Source organism: Camelus ferus, chromosome 9 (genome assembly GCF_009834535.1).
Source record: "Camelus ferus isolate YT-003-E chromosome 9, BCGSAC_Cfer_1.0, whole genome shotgun sequence".
In the NCBI taxonomy this organism is placed as follows: domain Eukaryota; kingdom Metazoa; phylum Chordata; class Mammalia; order Artiodactyla; family Camelidae; genus Camelus; species Camelus ferus.
In genome coordinates, this window is record NC_045704.1 from 44,892,750 (window position 1) to 44,909,666 (window position 16,917).

Below are 16,917 nucleotides of genomic sequence, written 5' to 3' on the forward strand. Positions count from 1 at the left end.
TAGGTACATGTTAATGACCTCGAAGACAGGTGCTGCTGGTGAGGGTTCCTCCTTTTTCTCCTTCTGTGAGTTATAGAGATTTACAGAGAAGTGTGAATTGGTTAGGCTGCTGATATCAGACATTTCCAGAAGGAAAAACAGTACCTTCAACAAGATGGAGCCTTGTTCTGGCTTGTATTCAGGAAGCCCAGAGGCAGTCAATTCAGGCTGTGGTGCTTTAAAGTGTGGGAGACCTAGGTTCCTTCTATCTTGTTGCTCTGCTGTTTTGGCTTTGTTCCCAAGATTACTTCATGGTTGCTGCTGAAGCTCCAACCATTACATCTGGAAGGAGGGGAGGGGTGGGGAGAATAAGCCCTTTACTCAGAAAAACACTTCCCCCAAAGCTGTATCTCCCATTCAGCAGAACTCAGTCTGATGGCCACAGCCAGCTGCAAGAAGAGATGGGGAACAGTGTTGGTTCCTGGTGGGCCTGTGCCCAGCCTAGAATGACTATGAGGATTATGTTTCTAAGAAACAAGAGGAGAATGGGAAATGGGCACCAACTAGCAATCTCTGCCACAAATGGAAGATGGGGCCAAGCTGATGAGCAAGGTGGAGCCCCTCAGAGTTCCCGAAGTGAGTGAGGCTGGGATCAGAGCAGGAGGGAAAGGTGCTCGCTCCTCAGCACTTCTCCCCCTCCACCCCAGGCACTTCCGTGATGCAGGTGACAGCCACGGATGAGGATGATGCCATCACCACCTACAATGGGGTGGTTGCGTACTCCATCCATGGCCAAGAGCCAAAGGACCCGCATGACCTCATGTTCACGGTCCACCGGAGCACGGGTACCATCAGCGTCATCTCCAGTGGCCTGGACCGGGAGGTAAGGGGCCCTTCAAGAAGGTCCTGCCCACCCAGGCTGGCCTAGGCCAGGGCCTGACACCTAGAGCAGCAGTGCCTGTCCCTGCCCTGCAGAGCCCAAGACAGAGCAGTGGGGACCCTAGTCATCTGGGAACGGCTGCTGCTCTGTTCCATGTTGATGTCCCACAGCACCATGGGCCGCTGGCATGTTGCCATACGATCTCATTAAGGCTGAGGAGGCAGCTATAAAATGCAGACGTTTGATATTTTCTGTCGGTTTTCTCATTTCCTCTCAGAATGGCTCACTTAGCATGCACATTGTCCAGATTTGTCCCTCGTGTGCCACAAAGTAGAATTAGCTCTGTGGATATTAGAGTTGCCTCCTATTTCCTAATTAATACCTTTGCCCAAATCCCCGCTTAAAGCTCCCATTCTGCATCCGCCCAGGGTCAGGAGGCAATGCCCAGGCTCCACCTCATGACAGGCCCCAGAGAATCATTTAGATCTGAGGTTCCCTCCCCCTCCACCCTTTGCTTCTGGTCTTTCCTGTGGTGGGCGAGCAGTGGGTTGGAAGTCAAGAGAACACTGAGAGGGAGAAACATTCCCCTCCCTTCCACATGGACCCAAGGCTGTGGGGCCCCTCAGACTAAACTCAGTGGACTTCTGCTCTCCCTTTCTCTCCAGAGAGTCCCTGAGTACACACTGACCATTCAGGCTACGGACATGGATGGGGACGGCTCCAGCACCACGGCAGTGGCCATGGTGGAAATCCTTGATGCCAATGACAATGCTCCCATATTTGATCCCCAGAAGGTAATGCCCTTTCCTTCTTCCCTCAACAGATGATGAAGGACTAAGGTTTTCCTTCCTGATGTAACTCCAGAACCAGCCTAGGACTGCTTCAAGTCCCAGTCCCAGCTCTTACTAGCTATGTGACCTTAGGTGAACTACCTGACCTCTGAGCCCCATTTCCTAACCTGTGAAAGGGAGACAATGATAATACTTGCTTGATTGTTCTGAGTTTTAAATGAAATAATCTATGTATAGTTCTTAACACCATCCCCAGTATATAAGTGCTCAACATGAAAATCTCTGTCGATGTGAAGTCTTCTAATTTGCCTCACACCTATACCTGCCCACCTTCCCCTAGTGAATGCATTATACTCCACATGACAGTCAAGATGATACCCACCCCTTCCATCTTTAGGTAACTGGCTGATCAGTTACTTAGGCCTGATTACAAATTTGTTCTGAACAGCTGAGTTCTCCCTCTTTGCCACCTGTTCCAGAATTTCCAGAAAAGTTCCTGGTCAGTGCCCCAGAGCAACCAGGCACCTAGTCCTTCTTGCTGCCTTCCTTATGCCTTTCTTTTTTTAAAATATTTATTTATTGTATTATTTTATTTGTTTATTTATTGTCGGGGGTGGGCAGAGGATTAGGTTTATTTATTTTTAGAGGAGGTACTGGAAATTGAACCCAGGACCTTGTGCATGCTAAACATGTACTCTACCACTTGAGCTATACCCTCCCCCCTTCCCTACACCTTTCTGATCTCTGCTAGACATATGTGGCTACTCATGGCCAGGGCTTGGGAACCCAAATGAGTGCGATTCCTGGAGCATCAGATCCCTGGGTGTAGGGAGTATAGGCCCAAGATTGCTGTGGTCTGTCCCAGCAGGCGTGAGGCTGACTCTCAGGATGTTCTGCATCTGTGCATGCCCTGAAACCCTGGGTTGCACAGTCCCGGAAAGGGTGAGTGGTGTGGAGCTCCCCTGGAGCTTGATGGAGGATTCATAACTAATAAAGAGTGGAACTGTCTCTCAGGGTGGTCAGTCTCTCTGCTCTGACTATGCTGTGCTTCCACGCTGACAGTACGAAGCCCATGTGCCTGAGAATGCAGTGGGTCATGAGGTGCAGAGGCTGACAGTGACTGATCTGGATGCTCCCAACTCCCCGGCATGGCGTGCCACCTACCGCATTGTGGAAGGTGACAACGGGGACCATTTTACCATCACCACCCACCCCGAGAGCAACCAGGGTATCCTGACAACCAAGAAGGTGAGTCAGTTTTGGCTTTACACAAGGGCCACACCTGGGGTGGTCAGGTCTAGGACCAGGAAATACCACCAGTCTTGGGACACATATCTTGGACCACTCACCAGGGAGTATACCAGACCAGTGGTTTCCAACATTTTCCCATCCTTCTTGTGTTGGGAATTTCTTTGTTCAAACTAAATCTTACCCAGGGACCCCATTCATAAAACAGATAAGATTCACTGATCTAATTGAGGCATATCACTGGGGCTCCTCCTCCCAGGTCCCAGTGTCCAGTGGCTTCTCCCAGTCTGTCTCACACACAGGGTCTCTGTTTATTAGAATCCTTGCTAATTTTGCATTCAATCCGTAATTCATGTCTAGGTGTTTGGATAGTAAAATGTTTTAAATTGCTTAGTAGTTAGGTATACCCTTGCCTTTCAAAAGGTCTTTGAATAAAATTGATGCTTCAAGAAGATGGGCCTAATCTTCCTTTGATTTATTTTACCTCCTGGTTTATTTTGAAGAATGGCCTAGTTTGAGAAGCAGGACTTTATATAGTACTTTAAAAACCATCCCCTCCTTGCAACAAAAACTTTGTAATGCCCCTTTCACGTTGTGAAATGAATTTCATTTATAATATAACTTCTCTAACTTACATAAGTTCTAGAAAAATAGAATGCACCAATTGTAAAATACAGGAGAATTTTACAGGAAAAGTTACTGATAATAAAATATTTCCATATGTAAACCTTTGGGTACAACTACACTACAAACGTAATGAAGTGGTCAGCTTCTTGCATCTCTTTGCAGAGTTGTCCAAAGGTGGATACCGTATGTTGCTCTGGCAACTCATACCACAGGTGGTACTGATGTCTTTCCAGAACAGGAAGTGAACAACTTTGGGAAAGGCCTAAACAAATCTAATTACAAGCTCCCCTCAGAAGCTGCATTCCTAGAACACTCAATGTATATTAAAACCACACCAGAAACTTGCTTTGTATGTAAAACACGTTCTAGACTATAACTGCACAACTTCACAGCCATGAATACATAAATGTTCAAGAGGATTCTGGCAAGTCATGTGGAATATGGGGCAGTTCTTTGTGTCCCAGCCTCCCCAGCCTGTAAATGCCGGTGGCATACCCAGTCGTTATAACAACCAGAACTACCTTCACCAAGCTTCTAGAGCACCCTCTGAGGGAGTCATGACCCCATTGAGAACCAGTTCTAGGGCTTACTAGTTTAGTTGCTTTTGGGGTGGTCTGAGAGGCCCCACTGGATGTCTGCTCAGGAAATGCAGGAGGCTCTATGGAATCGGGAAAGGGGAGCATTGTTGCTGGTGGGGGCCTCCAGCCCCTCACTGTGGACCCTTCTGACATCTCAGTACTGCATGGGGTCTCTTCACAAAATGGCGGCTCACATCCCCCTTCTTCTTCTCTCCCAGGGCTTGGATTTTGAGGCCAAAAACCAGCACACCCTATATGTCGAAGTGACCAACGAGGCTCCCTTTGTGGTGAAGCTCCCAACTTCCACTGCCACCATAGTGGTCCAGGTGAAGGATGTGAATGAGGCACCTGTGTTTGTCCCACCCTCCAAAGTCATTGAGGTCCAGGAGGGCATCTCCATCGGGGAGTTTGTCTGCACCTACACCGCCCGGGACCCTGACAAGGGGAGTCAGAAGATCAGGTATGCAGGATCCGGGCTCAAACTCAGCCTAATGCACAGGTTATTGGATGGGTTATTACAACCAGCGTTTGTACTAATTACCATAAAGACTGTTGAGTATTTTGAACATCACCCTGGCACAGGGCCTTCCCTTCCTACCCTCTGAAGTTCAGGGGGCAGATGTTCCCACTCCCTCTCATGTGTCCCTCCCAGGCCCCCTACTGGGCCCCCTACCGTCTGCCCAGACTTCCATTTAGGGGTGAAGTCCATTTTCCACGTGATTCCCACTTAGGAGCCCTGGGTCCCATGACACCACCTGCCTGTTAGCATGAGGAGGCTTTGAATGACGACATCAGAACTCTAGGTATTCTGGGTATGATTTTTCTCAACTTTTCTGCTCCAGCTACCACATCCTGAGAGACCCGGCAGGGTGGCTAGCGATGGACCCAGACAGTGGGCAGGTAACTGCCATGGGGGTCTTGGACCGTGAAGATGAGCAGTTTGTGAGGAACAATATCTACGAAGTCATGGTCTTGGCCACAGACGATGGTGAGAGTTTCCTCCCAGCCCCTCCGTGTGGGCCCAAGCAGCACATCCCCTCCACAGGCAGAGTATGGTGTGGGGAAGGGGTGTCAACAATCCTATCTGGAAGGTCAAAGGGGTCTCTCAGGAGTCTTTTAAAGACTGGTCCTAGAGTTGGATGGCCATGGTTCTAGTTTCCCTAAGATGCAGGAGTAAGGAGACGTCCTGAAGATTTCTTTCAGCCTAAGTTTGTGGTTCACTGAGCCCTGAACTGGCCTGTTGGTTTCCCCTTATGGTTGATTGAGAGGGGCTGCCTGGAAAGTGCCATGATTGATTAGTGATATCACACCAGGACAGGATTGGGGGTTATGATGTAATCGCCATATCCACTTGACACATGCTGAGCCAAGGCCTGGAGGCAGGCAAGAAGTTACTGCGGGGCTGTGAACTGAAACTTACTGAAGCTGATCAGCAAACACTGCATCAGCCCTGAGGTGGCCAATAGGGTTCTCTTTGTGATAGATTGACATTGGCTGTCTGGATGAAGTGGCCACAACTGTGCTATAATCAGTGATGTCTGCTGTGAACACAAAATGAGAATGATGGCATGATTGCCATGTCACTGGTTTGATCTATAATGAAGCCAGGGCATAGAGGCTCTTGAAAGGTGACAGCTGGGCAGTAAAGAGGACTCTCCTTGAGGACTAGGTAGGTCCTAGGGGAGCTTAACATTGATTCATCAAAACAACCAAGGGCAGATGCTGAAAAGGGGTCGTGTGTGTGATTATGAACAGGGAGCCCTCCCACCACTGGCACAGGGACCCTCCTGCTAACACTGATGGACGTCAACGACCATGGCCCAGTCCCTGAGCCCCGTCAGATCATCATCTGCAACCAGAGCCCTGTGCCCCAAGTGCTGAACATCACAGACAAGGACCTGTCCCCTCACACCTCCCCTTTCCAGGCCCAGCTCACACACGACTCGGACATCTACTGGACGGCAGAGATCAATGAGAAAGGTAACTGAGTGGTGGTGGCAGGCCCCATACCAGGACCCGTCATGCTTTCCTGCCCCAGCATCTTGTGGGTCACCCAGTTAACAGTCTCCTCAAGAACATCAATCAAATGCTGTTTATTAACTTAGTATAAGCCTTTGGGATTCCACAGGAGCCCTTAAAGCTATGCTAGCCTAACCACCTTCCTGTACAGTTGGAAAAACTGAGGCCTGGAGAAAGAGGGGGCATGACTCAGTATCACACAGTAAGAGTCAGACTCCAGCACGGTGATAATAGCTAACATGCATGAGTGTGCTTGCTTTGTGCTGGATGCCACTTCAGACACTTGATAGATTAGGGTATTTAATCCTCACAACAACCCTGTGAAAAAGGTACTCTTATCACACACATACATGTATGGGCACCCATTTTGCAGATGAGGAAACCAGGGCTTACAGACGCTTAAATATCTTGCCAGGGCATTATGGCTAGAAAATGATGGCACTAGGGTTGGAATGCAGGCAGTCTGATTTACCAAGATGCTCTGCTTCCACTTACTGAACCATGGAGATACGCAAGATGCTTTTTCTACTTTTCCTTATTTAAGATTTCTACCACCCAATGTGGTCAGTATTTTTAGCCCTGTTTACAGATGAGAACGAGGCTCAGAGAGGTTAGATAGTGCGCCCAGGGGCAGTGTGGGTAAGTGGTGGAGCAGAAGTTGAAGCCGAGGTCCCTGGGCCCTGCACCCTGGCTCCCATCCACCTCCACGGCCTTTGTCTTTCCCATCCCCCTGGAGCTTCTCAGTCTTCAGGGGTTTTTTTAATTGTCACAGGACTGGAGAGGGGTCTTAACTAGCATCAAGGTGAGGACCCAGGTGTGTGAGAAAGGCAGATCCAGCCCGAAGTGACAGTAAGGCCCCTGGAGAAACACTGGTCACTCTGGTTTAAAATGTCTCTCCCTCCCTGTTGGGACCACAGTCCCCCAGGAGGGAAATGGGGAACTAGCACATCCAAGTTCTGCCCCAAAGTAACCAAATGTCCAGTCTCTGTTACTGCTGCTGAGCCCCGCCCAGAAGAGTTTCGGGAGACCTGCTTCAGACATGCACATTGTCTCATTTTTATGATTCCAGTGATTTGGGTATGTGTGTCCAGCATCTTTCCTTGGGGGACCCCAAGTTGGTCTCCTGTCACCCCCTTGTGGCCTAGAAGCCATCTCTTCCCTCCCTGACTGTAGAGCTTAGGCTCTGGAGCCAGAATGCCTTGGTTTCAAACCCAACTGGGCAAGTGACTAAACCTCACTCTTCTTCAGTTTCCCCACCTATAGAATGGGGCCAATAATTGTACCTACTCCATACAGTCACTGTGAAGATTAAGTGAGTACATGAAGGGCATCTAGTCTGGTATATCAGTGCTCAGTAGATGTGCTATTTCCCAGACAGTCACAGATCTGGCTCTGCCAAGTGTGAGTATTATGCACAAAGCCCAGTGGTACCAACACCTGATAATAGCATTGACACCTGGTTCTTGGTTTTAAGAACCAGGTTCTTGTTGTTGTTCTATCCGACCATGTCCTGTTGTCAGAGAAATTAATCCAGACTCTACCCCTGTATGAACTCAGGCTGATTACTTGACCTCCCTAAGCTTCAGTGTCTGCATTTGCAAAATGAAGATAACAGAACCTTCCTCTTATAGTTGAGGTGAAGATCAGAGTTGAGCTTGGCACGTAGGGAGTATCAATTCAGTCACCACTGCCAACAGCACCACCATCACCATCGTCAGCTGAGAAGTCAGCCCTCCAGCATGGGAACAGGGTGGTAGGAGGGATATTTTGGTGAAATACATTGGCTTCTTCATGTGGTAGACCAAACAGCCTGCAGAGCTGTCTCTGCCTGCCATTACTGAATGGGAACGTGGTGCATTTTCCCATCTGGCTTTTTTACTAAGAACGGCTAGTGAGTGTGCAGGGCCTTTGAACTAAGAATGGATGGAAGTCAGTGCTGAAACAGGCCAGCAAGCCTGAGGGTGAGTGGGCTAGAAACACGGCATTGTTTTTGATTGCCCCAGTGATAGGAGGGGACACTGCTGGCATTTAGAGGCTCTGTAATGCTTTGAGGGCCAGTTGGCACCGTGCCTGTTGCAGCCTCGTTGCTGGCATCTCTGAACAGTGCAGTCACTAATGCTGTGATAACACAGGTTAGCACTCTTTCTGATCTGCTTAGCAACGTCAGTTATATCACCAAGTCCTGTGAATTTGGATTTAGTAATAAATGATGCTTACAGAGGGAGGAGGTATAGCTCAGCGGTAGAGTATGTGCTTAGCATGTGTGAGGTCCTGGGTTCAATCCCCAGTACCTCCATTAGAAAAAAATTAATGTTCACACAGCAGTATCAGGGTTTCAGATAATAAAATTCTATTATATGATTGATGTATAAACATACTTAATATCTCAAGAGCAAAAAGCTGCAATAATAAAAGATAGTAAAATTTCGAATAGGAAAACAGCCATTTAATGTAAACATTAAATGATTGGGTTAGCTATCTCTTAGGAAGAACAATGTGTTGTGGTTTGATTGGTTGATTGATTTTGAGGCAAAGGACAGTCTAGCAACAAATAGTGCTGAAAATTACTGGCCCTGCATACCATGACTTTTTAAAAACTTCGTATTTTAAAAATATTGTGATTATTGATTTTTTAATAATTAAAGTGATGAATTTCTTCTTCTATCCAAATAATCCTTTCTGCAGTGGTGAATTTGGCTTTGGCTGAATATCAGTTTTCAACACTTGGCATAAATGTGCTTTGGGGATATTGCTCCCTGTTGCACAGATGCAGAGGCTACCTTCCCACACCTCCGTCATGGCATGTTCAGTTCCCACCATTTGTGGTCTCCCAAGGTGAATAATTATCTGTCCACTGCAGGAGACACAGTGGCCTTGTCCCTGAAGAAGTTCCTGAAGCAAGACACATATGATGTGCACCTTTCTCTGTCTGACCACGGCAATAAGGAACAGCTGACGGTGATCAGCGCCACTGTGTGCGACTGCCACGGCCACGTGGAGACCTGCCCCAAACCCTGGAAGGGGGGCTTCCTCCTCCCCATCCTGGGTGCTGTCCTGGCTCTGCTGCGTGAGTACCAACGCCTGCCCCCATCCTCAGGGTTCAGGTTAGAAGACCTGATTCTACCCTGAACTTTGAGGAATGACATTGCCCATCTGTTCCTTATACTCAATTCCAGGAGTGTCATTCAGTCCATAGATGTTTGGGAGCTTCTGAAGGTGCCAGGCTTTGGGGACACAGTGGTGAGCAAACTGGGCCTTCCGCCATGTCATCTAGAGATGAGATCGGCAGCTCTGAAGTTGTGGTCTCCAGACCAACAGCATTAGCATTACCAGGAATTTGTTAGAAAGGCCAGTTCTCTGTCCACTCCTGACCGACTGATTCAGAAACCTAGGGGTAAGGCCAGGTAGTCTGTGCTTAGCAAGCCTTTGGAGGATTCTGATGCACGTTAGAGCCTGAGAGCCACTGGTCTAGTGAGCAGAAAAGTTTTGTTAAAAACTAACTTCTTTGCTCTAAAGGTAGAATCTATCACATTTGCTTTTTCCACTCTGAATTGTCCTTACACAGAAAACACACATTCAATGAGTTATAAATACAACAAGAGCAAGCTTTAAGTAATCATCATAGCATGTACCAAGCACTGTGTTAGGCTCTGGGGGTGCAACACTTAACAAACCAGACCAGTCCCTGCCGCCTTGAAGCTTGCTTTCCCGAGCAGACAGCAGACAACAAATAATCTGGTAGGGAAATAGGTGTTGCTATGGAGAAAAAGAAAGTGGGGGCAAGAGGTCTGCCATGTTAAGGAGGATGGGCAAGAGCAGCCTTGCTGAGAAGGGGACATTGGAGTAAAGACCTGAAAGAGCTGAGGAAGTGATCTAGGAAACAGCAAGTGCAAAGACCCTGAGGCAGCTCTGTGCTGTGTGTGGAAACAGCAATGGCTGGGCTGGAACAAGCAAGAGGGAAAAGAGTTGGAAATGAGGTCAGAGAGGTGATGGGTAGTGGAGCATTGTGTTAGACCTGGTGGGTTATAGTAAGGACTGTGGGTGAAATGGGAAGTCACAGAAGGTTTGGAGCAGAGGATTCATGAGATCTGACTTGAATTTTATAGGACATCTACTGAACAGACTGTACGGGGGGCTTTCCTAGGTGCCAGGGAGCCATTGAAGTGTGTTAAGCTCTGGCTACTGAGTGGAGGGGTCTAAAATTAGGTGGTTTGGGGGTCCTGGCCAGCCATATGGTTGTTGGGGGTGAATATTCATACTCCCCAACTCTTGCAGTCCTCCTGCTGGTGCTCCTGTTTTTGGTGAGAAAGAAGCGGAAGATCAAGGAGCCCCTTCTGCTCCCAGAAGACGACACCCGTGACAATGTCTTCTACTATGGCGAAGAAGGGGGTGGCGAGGAGGACCAGGTGGGACACTGGGAGGTCTGGGGGTCGGGAGGTAGATGCCCCCAGGGCTACTGGCAGGGACGGTTGGGTCAACCAACTAACCATGTTAGCTATGCTGACCAGACCCTGGCCTGAAGCATCAGTCTTCTGAGAGGTTCTCTTGTCCACTGCTCTAGTCTCTTTGGCCCCAGCCAGTGTGACCTGGAGACTGCGCTTAATTTGGGAGGAGGGGGTGTGGAAACTAGGGATTTCAGAAATCTGACGTGATCTATCTTCTAAGACCTACCCATGAACCAGGACATCCAAATGTACGGAAGTGGGGTGAAATGTTGATGGAAGGGAGTAGGAGGGCCCTACTCAATCCTACACCCTCCTTCACTTTCATAAAGGACTATGACATCACCCAACTCCACCGGGGTCTGGAGGCCCGGCCTGAGGTGGTTCTCCGCAACGATGTGGCTCCAACCTTCATCCCTACACCCTTGTACCGTCCACGTCCAGCCAACCCAGATGAAATCGGCAACTTCATCATCGAGGTGAGGCGTGGGGGACCAGCCTAGGGCAGCTCTTTGTTCAAGCACTAGCCGCACAAGAGAAAGCATGGGCTTTGAGTCTTGGCTCTGCGTTCAAATCCTGACTCAACCAGCTGTGTGGACTTCTGGGCTTCTGTTTCCTCCATAAAACGCTAAGTTTCAGAGTGGTTAAGAATAGGTCAGGAATTATTTATTCAAATATTGTGGTTATTAGGAGTAAACTCTGGAGCCAGAATACCTCGGTTTGAATTTTTAAAGATCTCAAGTGATTCCAATGTGGAGCAAAGTTGGGAACCTCTTTTATAGGTTGCTTTAAGGATTGGGTAAACAGTGCTAGCACAGAATCTTTTGGGAAACTTTAAAAACTCCTGATCCCTCCAGCTCACCTCCATGGTTGTGATTTAATTGACCTGGATATGGCCAGGGCTTTGAAATTTTTTAAAGATTCCCAGGTAATTTAAATTTGAGAACCAATGGCCTGGCACCTAACGTATATTAGGGAATGATAACTGTTGTTGCTAATAGCTAAGGGTCTCCAGTAGTCTCAGTTCTGGTCACATGTTTGATTTATCTGAGGAACTTTGAAAAAATGTCAGTTCCTGGGACGACTCAGACATCCTTTCTTTTTTTTTCTTTAGGCTTTGAAATATTTTTTTAGCTCCTGAAAGAAATCAAATAGACAGCTAGGGTTGTGAGATCCACAACGTAGGTACATAGGATATAGGATATGAGCCTAATGCAGCGTGGTACTTCAACAGCAATCAGTAAAAGGGGGTTTTCAAAAGAGGGAGGGAGGGAGTGCAAGGAAGCAACAGTGGGCTCAGGGCTCGATGGGTGGTCAGGAAACCTCACTTTGGCTTGAACCCTTATTACCCTTCTTGCTTTCTAGAAATAGGCTGTGGTGAGACTCTGTTCTTTAACCTGAGCATATTTGAGAGTCCTGTGCAAAAACAAAAGCATCTTGGGAAAGCTGTTCAGGGCAACCGTGCCTTGGAGCCAGACACCAGGAGATTTTCTTTCCACTTAGATAAAGACAGTTTCCAGAATGTCTGTGTCAGATGGCTTACAAATACTGCCTCATTTAATATCTGCATCAACCCTGCAGTGTAGGAATCCTATTGTTTTCTTTATTGTACAAATAAGGAAATAGTGTTCCACTGTATGCCAGGTACTATTCTAATAAGTGCTTTTATATTTACATAGATTCATTTATTCTTCTGAAACTATGTGAAGTCTCCTCATTTTGGAGACGAGGGGAAAAAGGCATCAAGAGGTTAAGAGGCTTGCCCAAGTTTACACACAAGTGTGTGACGTCTGAGTGGTGACAAGCTGATTGTAGGGTCCCCACCCTGAACCGCCGGCCAGTCGCACCGAGCACTAGCTGTAGGCTGGGCCCTGTGCTAAGGATTTGTGTGCATTATTTCATTTTCAACCTCCAAATCCATAAGGGAGGAGGGAAATGGCTTCGCAGATGAGGACATACAGCCTCAGCCAGGTGAACTAACTGGCCTGAGCTCTCGTGGCTGCCCCATGTCTGATCCCGCATCTCGAACCACCTGCTCTCTGTCTGTCCTGCTCTCTCTGTCTGGCAGAACCTGAAAGCAGCCAACACGGACCCCACGGCTCCGCCCTACGACTCCCTGTTGGTGTTCGACTACGAGGGCAGTGGCTCCGATGCCGCCTCCCTGAGCTCCCTCACCTCCTCGGCCTCTGACCAGGACCAGGACTACGACTATCTGAACGAGTGGGGCAGCCGCTTCAAGAAGCTGGCAGACATGTACGGTGGGGGCCAGGACGACTAGGCCCCCCCTGCCAGCATGGCCAGGGACTAAGCGCCAGGCTGCAGCTGCACCTCCAAGGGATCTCAGTCCCCACCTCAGCCAAGGACTGTGGAGCTCGTTGAGAAGTGGCCTTAGCAATGTGGAGGGAAGAAGCCTCACCTCTGACATTGAAGGGGCAGGTTTCTACACCTTTCAGAATGGAGGGATGTGAGCAGTTTGATTTCAACAATGAAAACCTCCTAGCCTAGGCCAGGGATGCCGAATTTCCAGAGTCTGTCCCTGCCATAAAACACTCAGCTCTGTGTCCTGGGCCTGGAACGACTCTGACGCCCCCATGACGACATTCTCTCTAGAATGGACCCTTCTCCTTACAAAGAGGCCTCTTATTGCAATCTGGATTTTTTTTTTTTTTTTTGATGCTATTTTCAAAAAGAGGCGGGTCCTCAACCGTCCCCTGGAGTCCTCCAGAGGCCCAGGCCAGAGCTGCCTGGCTCAGGTGCCCTCACACATTTCTCTCTCATCCCCGAGCCCCAAGGCCTCCTGTTTGAATGGATTACTGCGTTTTTATACTGAGCGCGTCTAGGTTGTGCTTTATTTTTTATTTTCCCTATCGAGTGTTGTAGACAAAGGGTGACAACGATCCTGTAAATGTACTAGAACTTTTTTATTAAAGGAATTTTTCCCAGAGGTGCCAGGGGAGTGAACTCTTTTTTTTTTTTTAGCAACTTTATTGACGTATAATTCACATACCATACCATTCACCCATTTAAAGTGTACAATTCAGCGGCTTCTAGAATTTTCAGAGTTGTGCAGGGCACAGAAAGTGCTTCTAGCCCTGCGGGCTTCACCCCAGCTTCCTCCTGATGGTTGTTAGAGGAAGCTCAGGATTTGTTTACAGGCCCAAGTAGGGGCAGTCCTTCTGCCCTTCTCCCTACAGATTCAGAGTTGCTGTCTCTGTGTGAGAACCAATTACTTCCTTACCTGGGCTGAGCCCCACCAGGGGTGCAGGCCAGGTCTTCTCTGGACCAGCGACTACACACGTAGGTAGTGCAGTCCGTGAAGGTTTCCTCTTCTGTGCTGTGGGCTCTGCATCGAAGGAAGGGTTTAGGGAGGATCCAGCCCTTCTACTTCTAAACAAGTTGCTTAACCTCTACCTGTCTCAGATTTTTCATGTATAAAAAGGAGAATTTTGTGGAGACTAAGTAAATTAATATCTGGCACATAGTAAGTGCTATTTGTGTTCATTGGTAACAGCTACCATTTACTCAGTACTTTTTAGACCCAGAGAGCACTTAGCTTCAATGATTTCCTTTAAACAAATCCTCACAATCACCCTCTGAGGGGATCTTCCTCCTTCCAAGAATGGCCTTATTATATTTTTGTTTTAAATGACACCTGATCGTCCTCAAAATCAAGCCAGACAAAAAATTAGAGGACTCACCCAGGATGTCAGTGAAACTGGAACATTCCTGACAACACCAGGGCACAGGTGCAGGAATAAGGATGAAGAAGCAGCAGGGATTCCATGTGTGTCTTTATTAAAGCAAAGCAATGAACCAAAATAAAAGAATCCGAAGTGAAGCTGAAAGGATTGCTGAGGTTGAAATCAGTGTTTCCTTCCTGATTCTTTAAAGCAATGGTGCCCCAAATGGACCAGCAGCGGCAGCATCACCTGCCGAATCCAACTCTGCAGGCAGGACCCTGCAATCAAGTGATTCTGACGCATGCGTGAGTTTAAGACTGAGACTCTGAAGGATGCGGCTGTGGGTACCATGAAGCCTCAAACCCTGAAGTCAAAAGAGAACGAAGTAGGGTAAGAAACTTCCTCACCTACCCTTGGTCCGTAGTGCCTCGGCCCACAGTCAGGAGCTGCAGCCCCTTGCTCCTGCGGCCCCAGCTTCCCCTCTAGCAGGGCCCTGCTGCTGTCGCTGATAAGGTTGTGTGGGGAGGATTAGGTGTCTCTGCCAGTCAACACCTGCTGCCCCTTATCTTAAACTCCTCTCTGAGATGCCTGAATAAAGCCTGAAACCCTATCTTCAGCTGAGACTAATAATAAAACCAAACAGCCAGTGTTCAGGCTGGCCTTCCTCCCCTGAGATTTCTGGAGGGCGTAGAGGAGCAAAAGCAGCCTTTCCTCGCCAAGCCTGGTCTCTGTGACTGGATCCAGATTCCCTCGGTGATAGAACCAGCTACCAGCCTCTGAGTGGCTGGGAAAGAACGAGCCTGGGCTCTGTGATGGGGGTGCATGTTCCTTCACTCTCTCACTCTGAACCTGCTTGTCAGCTGCAAAATGGACTCTGGTCTTTAGGGCCTGTAATAAGAAGTTGAAGTATCTGCAGCTAGTAAGTGACCAGAGCTAACCACTCAGAGTGAGTGCTGACTGTGAATAGTCAGCCATGTGAATATGTCCAGCCATACCACTGGGGACCCCCTGAATGTTCGCTTCCCACAGCTGAGTGTGCATCCTTCTGGTATTTTCTTCCCCCTGTGCATTACACACACATTTTGCATTTTATCTTTTCATGACAGGACATACAAGGAGGCTGCCTTCTTGTCTCCAACACACCCAGTTTGGATGCTAAGTTAGCATTTATTTAATCTCACCATCATCCATGGACACTAGAGATGCTAGTTTTTTTGCCCTTAACAAGGTTAAAATAACCTTCCTGGAGCATCCATCTCTGCAGATGTGTCAGAGCCAGTCCTCCAACAACTAGGGCGGGATGAGGGGCCCCGTGGTCCTGGTTGGGATCAAGGTTGCCCAAGTCTGAGTGGAGGGTTTGGTCTAGGATGACAGGTTGGTACTGAAAGGACTCCTCGGCCTCATTCTATTAAATGTTTTCCGCCCAGACTTAAAGCCAAGTTGCAGAACCCAAGCCCAACAAAAAAGATAATCGAAGTGAAACTGTTGGAAGGGGTCAGAGTGCCTAGAGACCTAACTCTTGGCCTCACCCTCCCAGTGTTGCTCTTTAAGAACCCCTAGATGCAGAGCATATTAAAAATTGTCCCCTATCCACCCTTATTTTTCAGATGGAAAAAGAGGTTCCAAAAGCTAGTACTCACCAAGATCCCTCCAGTGGGCAGAGATGGTGGCTGACCTGATAACCTTTCTTTTCTTCTCAAAAAGGCTGCAGATAGGAGCTGTCTTGCCAGGTGGGCTTTGCACAGGCCCTGGAGGGGCCCAAAGGGGTGGCTCTCACCCCCCAGAAGGTGGTCAAATTCCTGGCTTCCTATGCTAGATGTGGACCTTCTTAACCACAGGGATATAGGAAGAAGACCCAGGTAGGGGAATGCTGAGGGATGGCTAATAAGGGAGGGGCCCTGAGGCCAGCCAGGCAGCAGCCCTACCATTGAAAGGGTGGCAGCGGTCACCGTGGGAAGCCCCTTGGGCAACCTCACAACCTATGTGTCCGTTCCAGACTCACCCAGCACTTTTGGCTAAAGGCAGACCTTATCTCCCACCTCCCACTAAAATAATCCACCAAGAAGGCATGGTCCAGGGCACAGGTTCAAATCCCAGCACCTCCAGGTATGACACCTTAGGCAAATCACTTAACCTTTCTGTGCCTCACTTTTTTCACCTGGAAGATGGAGTAAAAGTTAGTATCTGTACAGTGCTTAGAAGACCCGTTCTTGCCACTACTGTGATGGTTGTTGAGGGGCTGACAAGGCCGGTTACTGTGCCTTTATCTCCACATTCACACCTGGGGTGGAAACTGCCCTTCCCACTCAAGTGGGAGCTTCCCCAACTGCAGAAATTGGTCAGGGTGGCTGTGGTTTCCCTGAAGGCCCTTACCATCTGCACCCAGCAGAGGGCACCATTCACTCGAACTGCAGCTTGGCCAGTGTCTCTCAGCCTGGCCACCAAGGGCAAGGAAACCCAAGGGTGGAGCAGTCACTCTGGCTGCCATGCACCATGTACAGGAATTGGCTGAGTGTCAGGAACTGCCTCAGACACTTCGATGATGCAAGTGGCAGTGGTGGTGGCAGTCACTGTTCATCGGGTGATGACTGGCCATGCCCTTCACATGCGTGGACTGTTATATACATTTTCTCACTGACAACCATGGGAGAGAGGTTTTATGATTCTCCTTTT

At 48.5% G+C, this 16,917-nt stretch overlaps 1 protein-coding gene across 2 annotated transcripts in view; it reads left to right on the forward strand.

The window, feature by feature from the left end:
* The window catches only part of CDH3 (cadherin 3), an 86,926-nt gene extending 73,415 nt beyond the window's left edge, over nt 1-13,511 (forward strand). For both annotated transcript variants that reach the window (XM_032486616.1, XM_032486615.1), the window contains exons 7-16: nt 687-862; nt 1,525-1,653; nt 2,713-2,898; nt 4,322-4,563; nt 4,946-5,091; nt 5,859-6,083; nt 8,983-9,189; nt 10,398-10,528; nt 10,897-11,043; nt 12,633-13,511. In XM_032486616.1, the coding sequence (XP_032342507.1) occupies nt 687-862; nt 1,525-1,653; nt 2,713-2,898; nt 4,322-4,563; nt 4,946-5,091; nt 5,859-6,083; nt 8,983-9,189; nt 10,398-10,528; nt 10,897-11,043; nt 12,633-12,842 (1,799 nt within the window). In that variant the 3' untranslated portion in view covers nt 12,843-13,511. The remainder of the gene's footprint in view (nt 1-686; nt 863-1,524; nt 1,654-2,712; nt 2,899-4,321; nt 4,564-4,945; nt 5,092-5,858; nt 6,084-8,982; nt 9,190-10,397; nt 10,529-10,896; nt 11,044-12,632) is intronic.
* The last annotated feature ends 3,406 nt before the right edge of the window (nt 13,512-16,917 follow it).